Here is a 24,120-nt window from a genome sequence, read left to right on the forward strand (position 1 = left end):
GGAACCGCTGAAATGAACAAGTCTCTTCTTCCACGTTATGGTGGGGGGTTGGGGGCGGGGGGTGGTGGCAGCAGTGGAGATCACTGCCCAGGAGCCTAGGCCCCAGGTTAGTCCTCTTGGCGTGACCTTGGCCAGAATCACCCTTCATCTCCAGCATTCATGTCTGGTTCTAAACGCAGCTGGGCTCCGCTGGTGATTCCTGGTGGGGGTGGGGTTAGGAGTATGCATTTCTAAAATGCTGGGGGGGCCGCCAGGGAGATCCCCACAGACACGGAAAGGAGAGGCGGAGGCAGGCACACAGCAGGCACAGCAGAATGCTCCAGGTGTCTTTATTGGGGCTTGAGCACGGCATGACAGTCACGGGCATGCGGACAGGGCGGTAGGGCCCAGCCTAGGCATGCCTCAGACGCACGAGGGGACAGCTTTAGAAAAGGACGACCAACATCTGGGAGGGGCAGGGCGGGCTGAGGCAGGGGCAGAGGCCAAGGTCGAAGGGGGGCACCTGGCCTCGGCTATTGCACGCATCCTCTGGCCACCAGCCAGGAAGTACAGTATTGCAACTGGTCTCCGCTCGCCCGCGGCTTCCCCTTCTCAGACCCCTGAGCCAGATGGGCAGACAGACCCCTTCCCTGCCCGTCCGCCCAGCAGCATCTTTGGAAAACAAACGGACGAAGGAGACAGAACAAAAAACCAGAAATAAAAAAAGACAAAACACCCCCTCAGTCAAGGACACAGGGAAGGTGGAGAAAGGAGTGGAAGAGGCTGCAGAGGAGCCCTGGGAAGTCCCCCAACAACTGGGGCATGGGGTGGGAGGTAGAGCCCCAATCTGGGGTGGGGTGAGGCCAGTGGAGCAGTGATCCCAGGGGGCAATCTGGCCTTCCACCAGCCTCTGGCCCACAGGGGAAATGCTCCCAAGAGGGAGAGTCTAGCCTGGGACCACCCAGCTGGACTGGCAGTTCCCAGGTGTATGTTTCCTGGGATATTCCACACACACATTCAGCAGAAACAAAGAATCAGTGAAGGGAAAGGGGGTGGGGTAGGGCAAAGATTTGGGGAGACACAGCCTAACAAGACAGACCACCAAGAGCACGTGCACTACACACAATAGTATAGTATGTATGAATATAGATACTATATGTGCATATATATCTCGTCAATGTACAGAACAAGAACATCAGACCCAATGGCTCTGGGCCCGAGGGTCACATGGGAGGTTTTCCATCAGTCCTGTGCAATCAAGGATATGAGTCTTTCCCAGCGAAAGATTCTTGCCTGGGTTCCAGAGTTGCCCTAAGCCTCTGGCTTTCTGTCTGTCTGCCTGTCTCTCTCACGTTGGTGCCGCTTTAAGAGAGGGTGAGGACTTCGGCCTGGGCATAGTTGGACGAGAGGGCGTCTTGGCAGGTCTCTGTGTTTAAAGAGCACAGGTGTGAGACACTGGGACGCACGCTTTCGGCTCAACATTGCCTTCTTGAGAGGTAAGGAGTTCAGCAAAAGAAAGGGAGAAACGAAGAATGAGATGTTAGAAGGAAGGCAGCTGCTAACCCACACGCTGTGGGCTGAGGAGTAGGCCAGAGATGCAAGGCATGGGGCCTGGAGTTAAGAAACCAGAAAGAGCAGGGACAGGAAGGAAAGGGTGAGCCCTTCATCATCCTTCTGCCAACCCAGCGCTGGGCCACAGTGACCCATAGGTGATGTCACAGCTCAGCTCCATGCCTGTCACGTAATGAACTCCAGGAACCAGGAGCCCTCGGGTCCCCAAAGCTGCAGTGTGGTGGGGAGAGGGATCACAGCTCAGCAGCCTGGCATGGAGGCAGCAAGGGAAGTTCCTGCCGGGGCTCTCAGCCCACAGGCCATTGCCTGCCCAAGCCTGTGCTCCTCCCTCAACACAGTTCCATCTGCTGTCACCACCTAGGTCTAGCCCACTGTCCCAGGGGCTGGTGAGGAAGGCTCCTGAGTGTGCTGTCATGTCAGGCCCAGCCCCTTTCCTCAGTCTGGCAGGAAGAGAGTCTCAGCAGCTGCAGGGTGAGTGCTGAAGAGGAAGCTCAGGGAGGATCAATGTGCCCATCTCAGGAGAGGAGGCAGGAAACCCAACACCTCAGTGAGCCCTTCCAGACATCTCCTTCTCAGCCTCGGACAGCAGTGGCCTGGGCCTTCCCTTCCCCTGCCTTCCTAGCTGGGGCACAGGCAGGGCAAGCAGGAGGCTGCAGCGGGGGCAGGGACTTTGGGAGGTGATACTCTCTGGCCAGGGCAGATGAGGCCCTGCCCCGAGGAAGCTCTGCATAAAGGGAGCCAGGGCTGTTTCACAGCTTCTCCTCTGACTCCCATGCACCCTCCCCTCTGGCTCCAGCTCACAGCTTCTCCTCTCAGAAGCCCTGAGGGCTGAGGACTGGTCTCCACAGTTGTCAGCAGCAACTAGTACAAACAGGAAAGGTAGCAACTCCTGCCTGGGCTGCCTGCCCTGCTCTGCGGGGAGGGGCTGGGCCACAGCTAAAGGGGAAGATGGTTAGAAGCCAAAGTAATGGGTACAAGCCCAAATCCAGAGGCAAGGGAAAGCAAACTGTGCTCTCAGATTGTGGGCGGAAGACAGAGCTTTCTCCTAAAACGGGGAGGCCCAGGGCCTGGGCAAGCCTGAGGCCTGTGAAGAGGGCCACCTTCCCAGGCAGGGCCTAGAGTACTGTGGGGCCCTGCATACTCGCTCTGTCCTTTCCCAGGACCCTGAGAGGGAGCTGGGGCGGGCAGCCTACTCAGCGTTCCTGTTGGCTCAATACTGTGTCAGCCCTACAGAAGCCAGAGAGCCAGGAGGGGTGTGTGGGAGCCCACCCAGCCCCCCCAAGGCACAAGGGGCCCCAGGCTGGCACTCCTGCATCATGTCGCCCAGGGACATCTGTGCCCACCATGGGGGGTGCCATGAGCATGCCCGTTCCTGTGGGAGGGAAGAGAGAAGGAGGCGGTGGGTGCCGTGGAAACTTGGGCTCCTGACAACTTGAGGGCTGCCACAGAAATAGCCGCCTCAGTTCCCTGAACCAGAAAGGCAAGTGAGAGGAGGAAATAGCTATAGGGCCCAGGCTACACCAGCCACCTCACTCATGGTGTCCATGGTGGAGTCAGGACCCCAGCACTGGTGAGCCCAGCAGGGGCAGGATCTTCCATCCTACTGGAAGAGAAGCTGGGCTCTCAGCCTGGACTGAAAGGGTAGAAGGTGCCCTGCCCTCTCTCCTGCTCCCCAGGGCTTGCCTGTCTGTGTCCCCTTCTGAGGGGCAGTGGCATGAATGGTCCTGTATCTTCTCAGCTCTTCTTCTTTTCTTCCTGAGAGCAAAAAGGACGCCAGCCCCACAGACCACAGCAGGGCGGGGAGAGCCCAGGACCCACCTTGAAGAGAATTTCCTGTGTCTGCCCAAGGCTGAAGAAGGCATTGACTGAAATAGGAATGTTTCTAGAATATGCTCTTCTTCATTATCCCCTGCAATCCCAAGAAATGGTCTGACCTTTCTGCCCAGTTCACCTTCTGGGGCGGCTTCCAGAGTCCCCCGCCTCCTGCCAAGTCCCCGAATGCTGTCTGGCGGTGCCTATCTCTGCCCATTCTGGAAGGGGCAGACATGGGCCTTACTTAGTCATTCCCTACACAAAGTTGCATAATCTGGCTCTAAAAATTGCCAGGCGCCCAGCTCTGCCGTCAGGTCTAATTCCCATCAGGTGAAACAGGAAATGTCTTGGCTGAGGTGTTCCGAGTTCCCAGGCTGAGGCGGTCCATCCTGGCGAGCCTGGCTGGGGCGCTGGGGGCCTGCCCTGGGGAGGGGCCCCCTGCAGCTCGGCCGGCCCTGGGGGAGGCAGCGGGTGGGGGCTGGATGGCTCCTGTCCCTGCACTTCCCCTCAGCTGCCCCTGCCCGGGGTGCACCCCTGCTCACTCTGTGACTCACAAACCTGTTGTGCTCCTGGGCTCGTTAAGTAAATGAATACACTTAATTATAGAAATTAGATGAGTCTCCGGTTCTGGCAGCGATATAGAGCACAGAGGCTGGGTGGGAGCGGCAGGTGACTCAGAGGCAGGACTGGGAGCTGGAGGGAGCAGGAGAGGAAGCAGAACTGTAGAGGAAGCGGGGAAGCAGCGTGGCCAGCGATGCGCAGCTCAGGGGTTGGGGCACAGATGGGAGGCTGGCTCCGAGGCTGGGCTCCAGCGAGAGGGGGACATGCCCGCATCTAGGTCGCCTATCCTGGGGCTCCAACTTGGGAACCCCAGCCTGTGCCCCACACCCCAGGGGACAGCCTTATTCCTGGTTGCTCTGAGTGTGGATGGACAGACAGACAGAGAGAGATGTTCAACTGCAGGCTGTTTGGTTACTGGTTGAAGGCCCTGAGGGATGGGGGTGCATTTGCTGTGATTTAGGTGGGAGCCTGAGGGAGAGGCAAGGCCCAGAGACACAGTTACAGAGTCCTAGGGGTGACGGCACCTTCAGCTGAGAATGGGAGTGAGTGGGGTAGGAGGCCTGGAAGTAATCTCCCCTCACTCTCAGGCTCCAGGGCTGAACATTTTAGGGAGCTGGGTGCTGTGGACAGGAGGCTCGGGGGCCTCAATTCTCCTGTATCCTGTTTGACTCCCGAAGACCCAGGACGGATGAGGCTGGAGGGATGTGTGTGCCTGTTTGTGTGCGGGTGCCCAGGGTCGGGGAGAGCTGAGGGTGCAGCTACGAGGCCAAGTGTCCAGGGGGCGGGCTGGTGAGCGGGTGGAAGGGGTGGGCGAGCAGGGGCTTTCTCGGAGGGTAGGGCGAGCTGTATCTCGATGTCAGTGGAGACAACCCCAGACTGGTTCCAGCCGCTCCCGCTATGTTGTTTAGGCTCCGGGACTTTCCACAGCCTTGGTGAAGAAAAGGCACATGGGTCAGGGAGGCGCAGCTCCTCGCCTGAGACGCTCCATGGGATCCGTGTTCCGGGCACCCAGTGGGGCAGGTAGCCCCAGGGCTGGCTGCAGAGGTCTGGTTCAGCTGGGAAAGGCTTCCTGGCTCTCTCTGGTCTCCAGATGGACCCCAGGGCCCCATCCTCAGCTGCCCTTTGCTTTGTCATCATCCCCAGGTAAGTTTCCCTCCAGTTGTACAAAGACCCCTCAGCCGTCAGGACCCTCCTTTCTCAACCCTAAAAAGCCCTAATGATCACGCACCGCTTTCCTCCCAGGGAGTTCATACTCTGTCACACAGGTCTCACTGGTGTCTGTGCTGGTGGCTGGAGGAGGCCTGGGCCCACTCACTCCTGGACCTGAATGTAGCCCAGCGCAAAGAAGTGCGGCGTGGTCTGGCATGGGTAAAGTTGCCGAATGCACACTGGGAGTTTGGCGATGCTAACTGCCACGCTTCCTTAGCAGGGCCTGTTTCCCAGCAACCCACCTGTTCCCTCTCGAAGGTCACTCTAATTGGCTGAGCTACATGCTTGTTGCCAAGAGGCAGTGTGGAGGCTTCTTGAAAATAGAGCAGCCAGGCCCCACAAGCACCCAGAGAGAGACGGTGGTGGGACACGGGCTCCCCAGCCCCGCGCGTGCTCACACGTGGGCTCCTCAGACGGGACCTGCCCCCCAGGACCTCAGGGTCTCTCCTCTGACTTGCACCCTCACAGCCTCCTCCTCCACACCGCTACTTCCACTGAGTCTTTCCCCACACTGGATGAAAACAGGGGTGCTCAGGATTTGGTTCTGTTTGCTCAAGTCGTCCCTGGGGGGTGGGGTTCCTGCCACCCCACCTTCCATGCTAACCACTTAGCATTCTCCAGCCAGAGCAAGGCTCCAGGTCTGAACTAGGACACAGGAGAAGCCTCGGTGTGTTTGGGGGGGCGGGCAGGAGGGACAGGCACACCCAGAGCCCAAGGACTGGGCTACGCAGAGGCCAAGGGTGACCACAGGAGCACAGAAGAGTGTGTAAGTAGTCTGAGCACCATCCATTTAAAGCTCTAAATTTAGGTGGGTCATATCCAGGTTCCAGATTGCTGCTCCTGCTTCTGCCACCTAACAGGGCACATATCCAGCAAAACTGGACACATAGCTCTCAGGGCTTGGTTAGGATCAGGGTGCCCTGGGGACAGTGGTGATGAGCAGGCCAGGGAAAGGGCCTGGGAAGATATCCCTGGACATTTCCTGGGCTGGGCAGGCCAAGGGACATCCTTGTGGGGACAGAGACATCACAGGCTATTCCTACAGCAGCTACTGTCCCTGCCTCACTTGACCTTGTTTTGGTTTGGGATTTGGGGATGATGGGAAGTAGTGGGGGGAAAGGGGTCGGACTGAGAGAAGACTAGTTAAGAAGTAGCCTGCATACCCAGCTGTTTTGGGGTGAGGATTGAGGTTTATCCTGAAACTAGGCAGGCTTTTAAGAGAGGTTAGATGACAACGACAGGGCAGAAAAGACAACAAAATCATGGGGACTGGGCAGAAGGAACACTGAGGATTGAGAGCCTTGGTCCTCAGCCATCATGGTGCTCCACCATCCCTAATCATTTCAGTCCCACTTGGTCAGGCCAGGAAACCCCTAGCTCCACTGTGGATGGAATTTCAGCTTTCCCTTGAACTCTCTAAATCCTTCAGACCACACCTCAGAACATACCCCCTCTCCCTGCCTACTCCCAGCCCCTGGTCACCTGCTGGCTCTACCTGGAAGGGACAGTCACATCCCAGGGGCTTGCACAGCTGGGGTGTAGGACCCCCAGTGTAGGACAGAGGAGGTAGGGACTGTGCCAGGCTCTCTGAACCTTCACACCAGAACCCCATTCTCACCAGAACCCCATTCTCACCCTGACTCCTGAGACTCCTGGGAGTCTCCTGGGACTACTTAGGAAGTCTGAGCTGTGTTTAAGGGAGGCCTAGGTGAAGGCCAGCAATGACACTGTGGAGTCAAGCCTAAACGCCACAGCAGGAACCAGAGGAAGGGAAGGTGATCAAATGGAAGGAGTGGGCCGGAGCCCTGATCTGCGGTCCCTTCACCCTCCAGCACTTGTCTTTCCGGAGGGCACCTGGAGGGTAGGGGGGCTCTGTGTACCTTCTGGGGATGTCGTGGGCCTTTCTAATCCACGGACTAGAACACCAGGGGACCCATCCTAAAAGCGAGGGTGCGTCCAAGGCAGAGGAGATGGTGGCCACGGCCTCAGAGGAGGAGGGGACCTCAAGCTCCGTGGGGGACACTGGGGAGACTCAGCTCCATGGGGGCTCCCCCCCTGCCCGGCCTGGGGAGCCATACCTTTGCGGACACTACCATCGGCGCAGGCATAGTCCCCAGCGCTGAGCAGGAAGCAGGCAGCTGCCTTCTTGTTTCTGTCTCGGGTGCCGGAGCGGCGCAGGGCCCTGCGCTCCTCAGGGGTGGGGGCGGAGGCCAGGGGCTGGGTGAGGCCGGCTCCCTCCTCGTCCGACAGCACCGCATTGGCATCGCCATTCTGCTTGGAATCTAAAGGGGCAGACAGAAAGGAGGCTGCAGGACGGCTGATCCCTGACCTAAAGCATCACTTACCCAACCCACAGGGAGAGTGCTGCCAGAACCAGGGGGTGGGCCTGCTCCTGGGGGCAAAGAGTGGGATGCTGGCTTTCCTCTCAGTCTTGGCTGGAGATGGAGCCACAGATACCCCAAAAGCAGAGGCTCCCCAAGTTGGCCCTGTGGGATCAGCCCAAGGCAGGCAGTAGAGTCTGCTGCCTTCTTGGGTCTGGCTCAGGCTGACACTTGGATGAGTATGCATTCCCTGGGAGAGTGTCTGGCTTGATGGGGTTAAACTTTCAGAGTGGCTTCCACACCTGTCTTGCTGGGTCACCTGAAGGCACTTACTCTTAGTCACCAGGCACTCCAAGCCAGAGTTGATGCCTGAAGGATTCAGAGCCCTTTGTCTCACGGGCTCACTTGTGTCTGGGGGAAGACACGCCCCCCCCTCACCCCGAGGGGAAGAGGCTCCAGTTCTGCTCCCACTGCTGAAAGCTCTTAGTCCCAACCCCTGCTCCACTGGACAGGCAACAGCACCAGCAAAGCTGAGTCCCTGGGTCTGGAGAAGGGGGGTGGCCAGTTGGTCTGAAGGCAGGGACCAGGAATGCCCTTACTGTGACCGAGCAGTTAGGGTCAGGCTAAGGCACAGCTCATGGTGCCACAGGTGAAGTGTGCATGGCAGAAGCCTAGGGACTTGTACAGTGTGATATTAACTTACCCTCCGAGCCCTGAACGGACCTCAGGGTAGAACTGAAACTCCCTGAGGTACTGGCTGGGAGACTTCTGTTCAGGAATCTGGGAAGAAGGTACCGTTTTTGTGGGGGAGAGAAGGGGAGCCTAAAGGGTTCCATCAAGGTCTTTGAAAGACCCATGCCCTTGAATGACCCCAGCATGTAGGATGGGCCCCCACCAACAGGCCACAGGTGAATATCCTGAGCCAGGCACCTCCTCGCAAGGACAAGTCCTACTTTATCCCCAGAGCCATGCCCGGAAGGAGCTGCTGTCTTATGAGCAGCTCCCCAGTGGCCTGGCATCCAATGGACCCCCCATACTAGGAATCATACTTCTCTCAGGAGCTCATCCCATACCTAACAATTGGGTTCCCATTCTCCAACATAACTCTGTGTTGCTGTGGATGAAGCCAATTTCCTTTCACCTCTTGACTCAGGTAGAAGCAAGTTTTCCTGAGCTAGCCTTTCCCATCCTTGGATAGTATGATTCAGACCCTCAGGTCTGGTTATTCCACCTTGCAGCTACCAGTTTTTTCCCTTTCCTTTCCTCTCTCCCAACATTGTCTGGGCTGCTCCCTCTTGGTTCCCTTGCATCCATGTTAAACCCCAGGCTCAGGACTCAATCTAGCTTGTGCCAAACAGAAGGCAGCCTCCCACAGCCATTACGTTATCACATTTATTAGGCCAAGAGACACCAGACTCGAACGTTTGGAAAGAAATGATTCATGTGTTGATGCTCCTCAGGAGAACAGCTGCCCTCCTGTCCAGCTAATAATGACAGTGCCTGATATTTGTAAAGTGGGTTTAACTTCTCAAAGTACTTTCATATCCGTCATTCATTTGGGGCTTGTCCAAGTCTTGGAAGTAAGATATTGATAGTAAGATATTGATAGCGTTTTACAGGTGAGGCATTTATATCCAGAGAGGGTGAATGACTGGCCTGGGGGCACACAGCACACTGGCCAAGAAAGGATTAGAAACCCAGGCTTCTCACTTACAGCCCCATGCACTGCCCATAACAACCTAAATTTCGTGGGATACTCATTCTACAGAGCCTGATGTTCAGGAAGCTATCAGAAAATGGAGATTCAGCCTCAATACTGTGCCTTCCTAAAGGCATGCCTTATATTTAGGGTAGCCAGTGCGACAAGAGCACAACCCCAAACTCCAATGACTGAGTTTCAGTTGGGAGCTCCCCTGGCCACTACGGGAGAGGTGGCTTTCCTCACCTGCCCGTTTCCTCTCAACCATACCCTCTTCTGGGGCAGGGGGGCTGGCATCACTGTAGGTGCTGTCCCTGGGCGAGGTCTCCTGTGACTTGCAGTAAATGGGCGACTCCAGCTGGGGCGGCCGAGGTACGTGCTTCTTCCGTTTCTTGGGCAGCTTCTGCTTGGCCATGGCCAGAGAGTAGTACATGCCGAAGTTGTTGACAATGACAGGCACGGGCATGGCAATGGTGAGCACGCCGGCCAGGGCACACAGCGCCCCCACCAGCATGCCAGACCATGTCTTGGGGTACATGTCCCCGTAGCCCAGTGTTGTCATGGTGACGACGGCCCACCAGAAGCCGATGGGGATGTTCTTGAAGTCGGTGTGGTCATTGCCCCGCGGGTCGGAGGGCCTGGCGCCGATGCGCTCTGCGTAGTAGATCATGGTGGCGAAGATAAGCACGCCCAGGGCCAGGAAGATGATGAGCAGCAGGAACTCGTTGGTGCTGGCCCGCAGGGTGTGGCCCAGCACGCGCAGCCCCACAAAGTGGCGCGTGAGCTTGAAGATGCGTAGAATGCGCACGAAGCGCACCACGCGCAAGAAGCCCAGCACGTCACGGGCCGCCTTGGATGACAGGCCACTCAGTCCCACCTCCAGGTAGAAGGGCAGGATGGCCACGAAGTCGATGATGTTGAGCAGGTTCTTGACGAAGTCCAGCGTGTCCGGGCAGCACACGATGCGCACCAGGAATTCCAGCGTGAACCACAGCACGCACACGCCCTCGATGTAGGTCAGGATGGGCTCCGTCTCCACTTCCCGCCGGAAGCGCACGCTGGTAGTATTCCCCACGCGGTGAATCTCCGTCACGTTGCGGTCGATGTTGAAAGCCTCGTGGGTCTCCAGGCAGAAGGTGGTGATGGACACCAGGATGAAGAAGAGAGAGGCGAAGGCCACCACCTATGAGCGGGGAGGAGAGTGAGGGCAGCTATGTCAGGAATGGATGCGCCCAGCGGGGACAGGGCCCTCTGCCTGTGGAGGCAGGGGCCAAAGGTCACGAGGCAGCCTGTCAGGTGGTAAGAGGTGGGATTAAGGTGCACAGTGGGGGGCTGGAATTCCCTCCCCAGAGGATGTTCATCCGTGTGTTGCGAGTTGCTCAGCCCTGTCCAACTCTGCGACCCCATGGACTATAGCCTGCCAGGCTCCTCTGTCTATAGAATTCACCAGGCAAGAATAGCGGAGTGGGTAGACATTCCCTTCTCCAGGAGATCTTCCCAAGCCAGAGACTGAACCCAGGTCTCCTGCATTGCAGGCATATTCTTTACTGTCTGGGCCACCAGGGAAGCCCTTTATCCCTGTGGTTGCTAAGGCAGTACTTCCCAGTCCTTGTCAGGTGCATAGAAGTTAGAGGCTGCTCTTGGCTGGAAGGAGCTGAACAGAGAACTATAGCTGCCCCATCCTGCCTTACTGCCCACCTCTGCCCACCTCTAACCTTGTTGTGCTCTGAGCTTCTCAAACTGGAATGGCTATATAAGCCATCTGGGAACCTTGTTAAAATGCCACTCTGATTCAGGAGGTCTGGGGCAGGGCCTGGGCTTCTGCATTTCTAACAGGCTCTCAGGTGAGGCTGCTTGTCCACAGACTGCAACTCGAGTAACTAGACTTTAAGGCAGTGGTCCTCAAAGTGAGGGCCTGGACCAGGAGCATCAGCATCAACATCAATTGGGAACCAGTTAGAAATGCCAAGTTGCAGGCCCTACTCAAACCTACTGAATGACAAATGCTGGGGGGAGGATCTAATAATGTTTCAACAATCCTTCCCAGTAATTCTGATACACACCAAGTTAAGAGAGTCACTGCATTAAGGAGTACCTAGAGGCAAGGAGCTGGCCTTCTACCTATTAAGCTCTGGCCATGACCCACATCTTCAAGCCCTGTCATAGCCCCTCTGGCCAGTCTCTCACCCTAGGATGTCCCAGCTGACTGCCCAGATGGTGAGAAGCATTTGAAGGAAGACAGCCTGCTCCAAGGCAGGAGACAGGGTAGTCTGTGCAGAATATTGACTCTGCCCCTTCTCAAGAGGCTTCCCTGGTGGCTCAACAGTAAAGAATCTGCCTGCAATGCAGAAGTGGCAAGAGATGCAGGTTCGATCCCTGAATTGGGAAGGTCCCCTGGAGGAGAGCATGGCAACCCACTCCAGTATTCTTGCCTGAAGAATCCCATGGATGGAGTCTGGCGGGCTATGGTCCATAGGGTTGCAAACAGTTGGACATGACTGAGCATGCGTGCTCGCCTGCCCTTCTCAAGAACTGACATTTCCTGAGACGCTGAGCGCCAATAAAAAATAAACTGCACCCACTGGGATCAGAGTGTGGCAACAGCCGATCTAGACAGCTGCCGAGATCGTAGCTAGAATGATGACAGCGGCACTCAGCAGAGGAACGGCTGGGTTTAAGTGTCCAATCATTATGAATGGAGATGAAATGCATGTGTAATAACACCAATTACGGAGCCTTCATTTGTTATTCATGTGATACCATTCACCACTGTCAGGGTACTGGTTGCTGGGGTCCACACCCCCTGCTGTAGCCTGTCCTGCTGGGAAGGTGGAGGTAGGTTTGCTCCCTGAGCAGAGGGCTGAACTTAAATAAGATACATGAGGGAAGACTGTGCCCCATGACCACCTGGCAAACCCCAAAGCCCACCCTACTCCGATTTCCACCTGGCCATGGCATTGCCCCCTATCTAATGATGCTCCCCAGAGATGCTTTCCTCCCTGGGGAGTCTGCAGGTGTGGGCGGACACACCTTGTTCTTAGTACCGCAAAACACCAAGGGGGAATATAGAGGGAATGGCGCTCTCCAGGTGGCGCTAGTGGTAAAGAATCCTCCTGCCAGTGCAGAAGATGTACGAGACAGGGGTTGGATCCTGGGTCAGGAAGATCCCCTGAAGTAGGAAGTGACAACCCGCTCCAGGATTCTTGCCTGGAAAATTCCTCAGAGGAGCCTGGTGGTCTACAGTCCACAGAGTCACACGAGTTGGACACAACTGAGCACGCATAAGCTCATGAGCTGGGAAAATGTGCAAGAGATAGTGCCTCCAAGGATTTCTGGAGCAGAAGTGGGTCTGAGACGGGAACTTTGGGGGTGAACATTCACTAGCTCTCTATACTGTGCCTGACACACTTGGGCATTCTGTGTTATCACCTTCAGCCTTCCCTATGAGGTAGGCCCCATTATCCCATTTTCCAAAGGAGGAGCTGAGGATCAGAGAGGTTATATATACTTGTCTAAGGTCACACAGCCTTCAAGAGATGGAAACCAGATTTGAACTCAGCACCATTTACTTTCTTTTCACACCTTCCGGGCAGGGTCAATTCCTAAACCCAGGAAAGTCATATCTGAATTATCAATACTTCTCCCAGCCAGCTCTCAGATGACTGATAATTTCACCCTTAGAACATACACCTTTGACTTGGGACAGACACTCACCACACACTAAGCTAAGATTTATCCTTGAGCATGGACAGGTTGACCAGATACAGTAAGTTAGGAAAAGCAGATTAGCAGACCACAGACATGCTTTCCCACTTGACAACTGTGTAGCTTCTTCTGTCTGCTTCTCCCCATGAAGGTGAATTTCAAGTTCCCTGTCTGGTTTCATTTTTCTTCCCATGAGGAGTGAGCTATCAAGACAATACGGCTGACATGGGCATTAGGCAAATAGCTCCAGCCCATAGGTTTTTCAAGGCCATCCAGAGATGAGCTGGTGGAGGCACATGCCCAGTGGCTGTGGTGACACCAGGAACCCCGAGTCCTGGCACTGCTCTCCCAAGCATAGGAGGCGGGGGTGAGGGGTGGGGTCAGCATATCCCATCTCTGCCAGGAAGCCTGGGAAGCAGAAACTTGCACTCTCAGAAGGAAATGTTAGCCAGGAGAGTTGGCCCACCTGGGAGCCCAGCATGAAGTTAATTAGTGATTTGGATAAACAAGTTCACGAAAAGCTGCCAAGGGAGGGAGCAGAGGATTGCAGGGAGAGGGGGGAGGGGAAGAAGGGTGCTGTGGCGCTGGGACCCTCTCCCACCCGAAGAGCCAAGGTGCCTTCCTCAACTCCGTCCCATGGGCTCCTTCTGCGGCAGGCCCAGCGGGTGCCAGCCACCCCTCGGTTCCTGCACTGTTCACTCGTTATTTAAAAAAAACACTGACCCATCCCATCTGCTTACTTCCACCCTCCCTGCTCCTCTCTCAGAGTGAGGACAGAAAGGGGAACCACATGTGCCCACCTCTCAGGGCCAACAGAGGCACGAGACAGGGAAAAGGGCTTGGTGAGGATTAAACTGGGGCCGGGTCCCCTAACTCACAGATCTTTCCTCTTGGCCCCTTTGTCCAAAGGTGGGACAATCCTCTTTGATGAAACCTACATGGGGCCTCAGGCTCCCGTGTGGCCCCTCTAGGCTGGTCCCAGACAGCACTCACTCCCCAAGGAGACAGGCAGAGCTGAGGCCGAGCCCTGATGGGTGCCTGTGCTCAGGCAGGTTGCCCCATATTGGGTCCTGGGGTTACAGGTCCCCCTTCAGGGCCCAAATTATTCCCCAAGCCAAATTCTGTTGTAAGTGGTGGCTCTACTTTCACCCAGCCTTTGCCCTTTGGTGGCAAGGATACTACTGTCTTTCTCACAGCTCTTTTTTTGGTCTGTGATTTTTTTGTTTTTCTTGCTCGCACTGCACAGCATGCGGGATCTTAGTTCCCAGACCAGGGATCAAACCCACTCCCCCTGCATCGGGAGCACAGAGTCTTAACCACTGGACCACCAGGGAAGTTCCATTCTCGCAACTCTTGATTGGGACATTAAAGGGACCAGGGAGGAGGCAGCTGCACTACCCAACCTAGAGGTCAAGGCCTCACACTTGAGCCTCCTACCCAGCCCCTCCACCCCCACTTTGGGCCGTTCTGCCAGCTGGCAGGGTTCCTCAGAGCACTGCCCATCGGCCCCTGCCCCATGCGGGGCTGTGTGGCCTCAGGGAGCTGAGACTGAAGAATGTGCACTCTGTGTGCGTTCCCTCGCTACGCAGTGGGACGGTACTAGCATCCCTAGTGGTGTTCCTGCAGGACTGAGTGAGCTTCGACACAGCATGTGCCTGGCACACAGTGAGCCCTCAGTAAATGACAACAGAGCTGAGGGAGGCAGGGGACCTCTGCGAACACCCCCTTGCAGCTTCTGAGGACAAGCTGGATCTGGAACCCAAACTATCACAAAGTCTTTGCTTTTCAGAAGTGAGATTTAGAAGGTCGCTGAACTCAACGTCCTTTCTGCTGTTTTACAGATGACGAAACTCGAGGCCTGGGGACAAGCAACTTGCCTTGTTCCCATGGCCAAAGTTGTCCCTAATTTCCCTTGCCTGGGGACAGAGGGCATGGATTTTGCTGGAAGTTAAAACTGTCCAGGTGGAAAGCCGCCCGTGTGAAATGGTCTGGCCAGCAGCAGCCCCTCTCCTGCAAGGTGGGAGGATGCAGGAGGTTCAATCCGCCCTGGACAGGAGGGCCCTAGCCTCTGTGAAGGAGCACCCTGCTCCTTCAAGCTTCCTGCCCTCCTGGGCCCCTCGCACTGGCCGACTGTATCCTGTTGGGGACCCATCTGCTCCCTGACACCCAACTGTTTCAGCTGGTGGGCCACCCCTGTGACCAGAGTCCTTCATCGAGCTCATTCCACAACTGTCCTTGGCAATGCAGGACACACACTATGTAAAGTCACACACTTTTGGGTGCAAGTTGGCTCTGCAGTTACAGCCCAGGAGGCCTTGGGCAAGCTTCTTGATCTCTGTGAGCCTTAGGATCTTTGTTCATAAAATGAAAAACTGAGTACCTACTATGTGCCAGATACTGTTCTGGGTGCTGTGTAACAGCAGGAAGCAAAACACCTTGCCCCTCAGACTGTCAACAAATAAACAAGTAAAATATAGTATGTCAGATGGTATCAGTGTTAGGGAGAAAAAAAGAGAAAGGAGGTTAAGAAGTGAGAGGGTGGGGGAGCTATCTCAAATAGGGTGGTCAGGCAAGGCCTCAGTGCCAAGGTGACGGAAGCAGAGACCTGAAACAGTGAGAGAGCAAGTTAGGTAAAGACCCAGCAGAACTCCAGAGGCAGCAGGAACAGGCAGTGCAAAGGCCCTGAGGCTACAGCATACTGAAGGGCTAAGAGGAGTACCTCTCTAATAGGGTTGTTTCGAGGATTAAAAGAAATGATATTTGTAAAACTTAGCACAGAGCCTAGAGTGGCTCAGAAATCTGGCACAGGCTGGGTCGGGGGGGGTGGGGAGGAGGTGACAGACACCAGTCATTGGGAACTGACTACAATCAGCAGGAGCAGGGGAGGGGAGCCCAAGGAGGAAGGGCCAAGGAGACAGATGGACAGATAAACATAAGAAGATTCATGCCCAAAAACCTATATTAAGGATGAAGTGTAGGAGAAGAGAATTTGAGAACACAGCCAAAGACACTTGCAGAGGAAGATCTGAGGGGATGGATGTGGAGCTGAGCCTTCTGGGGAAGCAAGATCCTGGTGCCCAGGCAGCACTGGAAAGGCTGTAGGCAGCCCTGGGGGCTCAGAGGCAGGAATGGAGAGGGAGTCCGCCGGGCAAGGCGTCTTTGAGATGTCCTTGGACTCCTGGGTGAGGGCCTGTACTGTGATGCCCAGGCAAGGTGTCTTTGAGTTGTCCCTGGGCTTCTGGTTGAGGGCCTGTACTGTGATGCCCAGGCAAGGCATCTTTGAGTTGTCCCTGGGCTCCTGGGTGAGGGCCTGTACTATGATGCCCAGGCCCCAGCCAAAGGCCCCCTGCTCCTCTCCCTTCATAGGCTGCCCTGGGCCTTCCTGTCCTGAGCCAGGACCCTCTGGTTCCAGCGTCAGAACCAGCCTCTACCATGCCCACCCTCTGCCAAGTCAGCACCTGGGGGGCACTCAGGGCCACTGAGCTGCCCAGAGCTGGTGAGTCCCAGCACCAGAAGGAATTCAGTCCAGCCCAGATCCCTGGTGAAGAACTTATTCAGACAAACGTGACTCCAGGCTCTTGCCCATCCGCCAGAACGCCCCTGCCCCTGAAGACTTTCTGTCCCATGCTGCCCTATCTCTGCTCTGGCTGGTCTCCTGGCCAGGAAATTCCCTTCTTCTCTAACTCTGCATGCTTAAGCACTACCCACATTGAATATTTATTTATATATTTATTTATAACCTGCTTCCTTCTAAAAATTATTTAAGGGAACTAAGTCATTATCACGCAGGGCCTACCCAGTTTAACTTCTATTAATATTTCCTTGTTGAAACGTCCCTGCATACCAGCCCCCCTCCAAAAGTGATAAATCCCACACAGTGGTGGGATGTGTGGCTTCTCCCCTCACCTCCTATTGAACTTCATCTTTTAAGACTACTGTGGCCCCTCTCATGATATATGTGTATTATCTTTACCATTTCCTGTTGCTCAATTTTCTCTGGCCGCCACCTACTCCACCTGACCTGGCTCTCTTCAGGAACAGAGCCCACCTTTAACTCATCTCTATAAAAGCCACCCTGGTAGCTGGCATGTAGTACATGCTCAATAAGTATTTTCTGAATGACTAAAGCCAAGGTGACTGCCTGCCTGCTCCCTCTCCTGGTCCTAAGGAGCCTGTCATGACGAGAGATGACAAAGGGGCGCCCAGGAATCCCTCCTGGCACCTGGGCTCTCAGACCCTGTGGCTCTCCAAGGTGGGCCAAGCCTGCTGCCTGATGGGGACCCCTGCCAGGGGCAGGTAACCTCACCCAGCTGGAAGAATACCCCAGCAGGGAGCTGGGTCAGGTTGAGGCAGGCTGGCTGCCCAGGAACAAAGGTGGTATGCATACCCTGGTGCCAGCATCCCAGGCCAACACTGACCATGGCAGAGGTGTGGGGCCTGGAGGCTCCTGGTTCCTAAGGCCCAGCTGCCTGACTCTGTTCGTGCCTGCCCATCCCCCAACTCTCCAAAATAGCCCAAGTTTATTTTATCCCTTCCCCTACCTTACACCCCACCCCAAATGGTGACAAACAGAAACACCTCATCATCCAGAGACAAGATGTTCAGAGACAAATGTTGGTCTGTTCAGAACAAGAGAGGAAAACAGAAAACAAGCCTGGGAGGAGCCTGGGAGGCTGCCTAAGGGCAGAGACAGGTGTGAGGGTGGGAGGCAGGCTCTGGCCTGACACAGCTCCTGCTCCTGGGAAGGAGGCAGAGGGGCTGCCCTGGGGCGTGCTGGCACTGTCCTCCCAGGGGTGCTATGGAAGCCAGGGCACCCAGCCTCCTACTCAGGTTCCTAGCCCTTTCTCACCCAGAGGGCGTGGGGACCTCAAAATCTGGCCTCACTTAGAAGCCTGTCATGCCCACCAAGTGGCTGGTACCAGGCAACATCCAGGCAGAAGTCAGGGCCTTCAGAAAAGGTGAGCAGGAAGCAAGCTCTGCATTTCCTTCCTAGAAGGCCTTGGTTTCATTCCTCTGCCCAGGCCACGGAAACCTGGTCTCCTCTCTCAACCAAGCCTTCTTTCTTTTTGTCCTATAAAAGCCCCACAGTGAGGGAAAGAAAGAGCAAGCAAGCTCAGGTGTGAGCAACTCTAGGGAGCAATGAGATGGGGCTTTAATTCAGAAGGAGATGTAAAGGAAGGGATGGGAGGATAGCAGAGGGCCTCCTGAAGTCAGAGGTCCTCTCCAAGCAGAGCCCCAGGAGGTGGCAGAGGCAGGGGACAAGCACACACAGGGATGCCCAAGATCTGGGCTCAGATCCTAGTTCAACCACCAGCTATGTGACCTTCAACAAGCCCCTTTGGTCCCCGTTTCCTTCTCTGTAAGCTAAGGTTAATACTCCCTGCCTCACATGGGTCAGATATCAGAAAGAGGCCCAGGTGCCAGCACCTGACACATAGTGGATGCCTAGGGGATGTGAAACCCCAGCTCCGGCTGCAGTAGAATCCTGTGGGGTAACCTCTTCTACTCAGAAGGGAAACATCATGAGAAAACTCAAAACAGGTACTGATTTACCCAAAGGAGGACTATCATCCTTAAGAAGGCCAGTAACTGGACTTAAGCCAGATCAGCCCTGGGGACCTCTGGGAACAGGGATAAGGGAGGTGAGCAGCCCAGGGTCCCATCCATCAGGACTTATGTCAGCTGTCAGAAAAGGAGGAAGGCCTGATTCTAGAACTCTGGATGCTGCCCAAACCCCGACTGGTCCCCTACAGTCTGGGAAGCCACCCCCACCGTTGCTGAGCCCTCCCTCTGCCTAGATCGCAGGCAGTGGGCAGATAGGGCCAAGACAAGCCCGCCCCTTGCGCTTGCTCCCAGGTCAGGCCATGGGAACAGAACCACAGCAGCAGCCACCCATGGGCCCAGACGCAGCAAAGGGAGTCGGGCGAGCCCAAAGGGGATGGCTCTGTGGGCCAGGCCAGTAGCTAGGCAACAGCCTCCCATAATCATCTCAGTTTATTTTCCATTTGTATCTGTTTTGCTTCTGTCATAACGCGCTACTCAAATGACCAGCTGCTGTGTGCGGGGAGATGCCTGGGGTCAGAGGGAGGCTCCTCTACCCTTACTGGCCCTGGAAGCCCCCATCCAGGGATGAGGGAGGCAGCAGGAAGAGGCCTGAGGGAGGGAAGATATGCACACAGACCCAGGGGACAGCACTGTGGGGATGTGGGGGGCGTGTTACTGGCCTGGGGTAAATAGAGCTAGGAGAACACAGCCCCAGAAACCTTGTACCTCAGGCCTGGAAGCGTAACTGAGTCAGTGTCCCTTCTGACGTCCCCATCTGCCCGTGTTTTCTGATGTCATCTACAACAGGTTCAGAACCTTGGAACACCTCCCAGACCAGAGTAATGAGCCACCTCAAAAGCATGATTACAAGAGCATGTGATCATCTGAGGAGCAAGGGAGCCCTGATTTTGAGTCCCAGCCCACCGCTCTTGAGCTGTGTGACCCAAGAGAAGTCGTCTGCCATCTCACAGCCTAAGTCTATTAAATAAGGATAATATTAATACCTCTGCTGGTAGTTTACTGGGAGGATTAATGCAAAGTACCTGCACGGAGTGCTCAATAAATGGCAGTTGCTATCAGTTAATTTTTTAAACTTTTGTACTCTCACTTGCGTGTCCCAAAACAGCTGAAGGCTTGCCTTGGCTTGTGTTCCTCTGTAGGAAACGAGCCCCTTCTGGCATGAGTTCCATACAGCTCTGTACATCAGTGTTAACAACCAAAACGCAGGCTGCGTGGGGTGGTTTACTGGTTCTATTATTTATTAGTTAAGTGTCTATGATAAGACACCTAACATCTCTGAATCCTGGTTTCTTTGTTAAGTGGGAAGAACTTACCCAGCCCAGCCCCAAAACTTCTGACCTCAACTGGACTGCCCTGGTTGCTGTGATTCTATTGATATATCAAAAGGGCCAAGTATTAATATCTTGGGCTCATGGAGGACTTCTAGAGGCTAACCAGGCTCTGAGCTTACTCACAGAGCCCCAGTTGGGCCACTCGGCAGTGAGTTAAGGACAAAATAAATGCACTGATGGTACAGCCCCTTGGAATCCAAAGGAGAGGAAACTGAGTAGGCAAAAAGTCTTCAGAGACCCCAGGATGTTCAGAAATAGGGCCCCTAAGAATCTCATCTCATTCCTGCTTCCCTGGCATGCTCTCTTTCCCCAACTCCACCAAGCTAAATCAGCCTCCTCCTCCCTCTACTGCCAACTTTGAAAGAACCTAAAGGATCTGCACTTGTCTCTGTCCCCTCCCCACCCCTCTCACCATGCTCACAGCTGAAAGCGGACATCAGCAGGGCTAGAGGACTGCATGAGAAGCTCGTGGGATTCACAGTCTGCCAGGGCCTCACTGAGCCCTCACCTTCTGAGCGGGTCTCAGGGTTGCAGGGGAAGAAACAGAGATGGCACCTAGCTTTGCTCTCTGTCCTGAAACCAGCCCCTGCCTTTCAGTGGTTGCCTGAGGACGTATGCCTCAGCCGCTGACCCCTCTGCTCCTCCCTTCTCTTAGACACAGGAGATGCATGTGCCCTGGTAGAGCATTTATGCCAGCCTGGCCCCTCCCTGCAGCCCCATTTCCCAATCTCCTGCTCTCCCCTGGGGGTGGGGGGAGTGGAACTTTTCCTTCCATGACTGTGTTGAGGCCCAGCACCAGCGGTGCTGAGGAAGGCGGCAGAGCTCTGAGACTCATTAATGTGACAACTTGGGATGCCAGAGGTAACTACCAGCTTCCGACGCAGGAGAGCATCCCCACACCCAGATCCAATGCATCATGTTGGTCTTCAGTCTCCCAGACAGACCCCAGCCAGGCTTGAGATCAGACACTAACCTCCAGGGTTCTTTTTTTTTTAGAGAATCTAAAGCCATCCTTCAGTTTTTTTTGTTTTTTTTTTTTTTTTAAAGATGCTTAAGCCTACCTCTCCACCACCCCCTTCCACCAAAAAGGATTAGGGAAAAGTGGATTGACTTGAGGAGGGGGTGGTGGGAAGGGACTAGATCTTGCCTAAATCAACCTACACTTCCTCCTGCCCCCCCAATCCATCCCCGTCACCTATTTCAAGCAGTAACCTGAACCAGGGCTTTCTGGGAAGCCAATTTGTGCTGCAGCAGGAAGAAAGCAGCAGCAACAAATCTGGGATCATCACCAGGCAGCCTGTGGCTGGCCACTGGCTGTAGGAGCCGAAGGGCCCAGAACCTTAGGCTCTTCCTGTCTGACTCTCCCCTCATCCCAGCAGAGGCCAGGACAACTCCAATGTCCAGAAAGCCTCAGGGGCATAGCTTGGGGCAGGCATCTTGACTTATCTTGCTCTTCCTGCTTGCTTCTTCTTCGGAAAAAGAAGGACTCTCCCAAACTGGGTGTTCTGGTCCCAGTTCTGCCTATTATGGCTAAAGAGCTGAAGCCTGAGGCCCCTTCTCTAGAACTCACAGTTCTTAGCACACTGAGCTGCCAGGAGGGTTTCTATGAGACGGGACACAAGGAAGGAGCAAACCCCACGATCTGCCAGATCTGCCACTTACACCCTAGTTTCCCTCCCATCGCCCCAAATCCTGCCTGACCCCAGCTCAAGGCTTCATTCTAGCTCTCCAGGGCTCTGTTCTTCAGAGGAATTGGGGGTAGATGTAGAGACGCCGCCTGAGCAGGAAGGAGGGGGTGGAAAAGCAGGAGCGCAGCTACGGGTTGTCTACTGCTTTGAGGGGGGATGCCTTAAAGCAGGAGCTGGATTAGGTCCAAGTAGTAAATCAGGTGGGTGCACTCTCCTGAAGCGTGCAGAGGGCGGGGTGTGGGGTAAGGGGGTGTAATTTCCAAGGGGCCCCATGTAAAGTAAGGTAATTTGGGAGGGAGGTGGTGGTCAAGTCAGTCAGTCTCGGTCGAGAGGAGACCCAGGCTCCTGCCACTCACCCTGGCCGCCCGGGAGGAGTAGGGATCCTCGAAGAGCGCCCACATGCGGGGCTGCCAGCCGCGGCAGCCCCCGGGCCCCGCGCCAGGGCCCGCGCCTCCTTCGTGGGGCCCCAGGCGCTGCAGGGCCAGCTCCCGCTCGTCGTCGCCGGCCTCATCGCCGGGCCCCGCGCCCCCACCGCCTCCGTCCGGGCTCTCGAAGATGTCGAGCGCCTCCTCGGCGTCGCGGTGCTGCCGGTAGGTCATCCAGCAGCAGGGCTCCACGTCGGTCTCGTCGATGCCCCAGAAGGTGAGCTCCTCCTCAAAGAGGGGGCCGCATACGTCGGCGGGGCAATGTAGCTTGCCCGTGCGGTAGTAGTTGAGCACGTAAGCAAAGACGCCCGGGTGCCGGTCGAAGAAGAACTCGCAGCCCCCGCCGCAGCTGCTGCCTGCACCACCGCCATCGGACTCGGGCCGGCCCCCGCCGTCGGGATCGGCCAGCCAGGCGAGGCGGGTGCCCGGTAGGGTGCGCAGGGTGCTGCGGTAGGTCTCATGTCGCGTGCCGCCCACGTTGATGATGATCTTCTCCGACGCCTCGCCCTTGGCCATCTCCTCCTTCAGACATGTTTTGGACGGAGGCTTGTTCCCCGACTTGCGCCCGCGGTAGGAGGAGACACACACCGAGCTGATCATAAGAAGCGCTGCGGGGCTTCGGCTTGGGGCGGCCGCTGCCCTCCAAACACCCTTCCCGAGGAGGCAGCGTCAGACGGGGGAGGGGGAGGAGACGAGGAGGCAGGAGGCGGCGGCGGCCCCCTCTGCGGCGTGGCCCTGCCCCTGCCTCCCCCCCGGGGCACGGAGCGAGAGGAGTTGGATTTCTCGGGTGCACAGGTGGTTGGGGTTTGGGCTGGCAGCGCCGGGGAGGGAGTCAGGAGGGGAAACGGAGAGCCGAGGACCCAAGCGAGGCGCCCGGGGAAGCAGGGCAAGCACACACACGTTACCCCCGCTAGGACCCGAGGCACTCCGACGCTAGAGGCCCGGGACACGCCCCCCCCCTTCACCTCCCGAAAGACGGGGAAGTGCACTGTCCAGGCGCACTGCGAGGGTCCGGGCGGTGCGCGCGCTCACACCCACACGGGCCACCCTCCTGCTCCCAGTCCGCGCCGAGCCCCGGAGCAGCCGGCTTCCCCGCCGCAGCAGCGGCGGCAGCGCAGCAGCAACAAGTCCTGGGAGCGGCTACCGGGGCCGGGCCGGCGCGCTCACGGTAGCCGGAGCTCCGCGGGCCCGGGCTGCGTGCGGTCAACAAGAGGCGGCGGCGGCGGCATGTGGCCTCTTCCCCCCATTCATAAATCCAGCGCAGGGCACGGATGGCGGGCGGGGCGGAAAGCGGCTTTCAGACAGGCGGGTGCTGCGCAGGGCGAAGCGGCAGAAGGAAAACAAGCGCGCCCGCTGGAGCGAGCCTCTGGTCCTGCGTCCGCGGCTCGACAGCGGCGGGGAGCTGCGCTGGGCTGGGCGCTGCGGGGGCCGTGCCGGGGCGGGGGGGCCTCAGACGGGGCGTCCTGCGCGGCGCCGAGCTTGGGGGGGGCGGGGCAGCTCCAGGGAACAGGGCTCTGGGCACTGGTGAAGGAGTCTCCCGGGTGGCGGCCGAGCAGCCAAGGACACCTGCAGGCTTCCTGGGCTGCGCCGAGAGGGAGCCTCAGCGCAGCGCCCCGGCGCCGGGCTCCTGCGATCTGGCGGCACTGGGAGCCACGCCATCCACGCGTTTACCCATCTCTGGGCGGGGCGCTGGCCTTGGCCCGCAGCAGGGGGCGGGCGAGAGGTGGCCTAGGGACGGGGGTTGCCTCCACGCTGGTGGGTTGCGGCTCCGAGGGTTCTCCGTCTCCCTCCGGCGTTGGCAGCGGACGCCACTCCGCTGGCGCCTTTTCCTCCCGGCCCCGCCTCGCTCGGGCGCGCCCTCCGCGGGGCGGGGTGGGCGGGGCGCGGCTCCGGGCCGACCAGGCTAGCGGCAGGGCCCCGGCGGCCGAGCTCTACGTTCCTCCGCGGAGCCGAGCCGAGCCCAGCTCAGCCAGGCGCGTAACCCCCTCGCCGCCTGCGCGCCGCTCTTGCGCGCCTCCGCCGCCATCCTCTCCCGCCCCCTTCGGCCCCGCTCCCCGCCTTCCTAGAACCCGCAGCTCCTCCCACTGCAGTCCCGCGGCCACCGAAGCGCTCTCGACCTCTGACCTCTAACCTCCGCCTGTCCCTTCTGGTCGCTCCCGTTTCCTCCTCCCGATCTAGCCGACCGCTTTGTTGCGGTTTAATTGTGGCCGACTGGAGGCCGGAGGCGGGAGGTGGGGGTGGTGGTGCGGAGGA

General features: G+C 56.9%; 1 protein-coding gene across 3 annotated transcripts; it reads right to left on the bottom strand.

Moving 5' to 3' along the window:
* Positions 1-317: 317 nt before the first annotated feature.
* On the bottom strand, positions 318-23,680 carry KCNC4 (potassium voltage-gated channel subfamily C member 4). Of its 3 annotated transcripts, none has more exons than XM_052638239.1 (4): positions 21,799-23,677; positions 9,400-10,336; positions 7,212-7,415; positions 318-1,405 (listed from the first exon to the last, which is right to left on the bottom strand). In XM_052638239.1, the coding sequence occupies exons 1-4, from the start codon at positions 22,465-22,467 to the stop codon at positions 1,344-1,346; spliced, it is 1,872 nt and encodes a 623-aa protein (XP_052494199.1). In that variant the 5' UTR covers positions 22,468-23,677; the 3' UTR covers positions 318-1,343. The 3 variants fall into 3 exon arrangements, with proteins under 3 accessions (XP_052494199.1, XP_052494200.1, XP_052494198.1); XM_052638240.1 differs by having other exon boundaries at positions 1,286-1,467; positions 21,799-23,679; XM_052638238.1 differs by having other exon boundaries at positions 1,336-4,852; positions 21,799-23,680.
* Positions 23,681-24,120: the final 440 nt, after the last annotated feature.

The sequence above is a fragment of the Budorcas taxicolor genome, chromosome 3 (assembly GCF_023091745.1).
Source record: "Budorcas taxicolor isolate Tak-1 chromosome 3, Takin1.1, whole genome shotgun sequence".
Lineage (NCBI taxonomy): Eukaryota > Metazoa > Chordata > Mammalia > Artiodactyla > Bovidae > Budorcas > Budorcas taxicolor.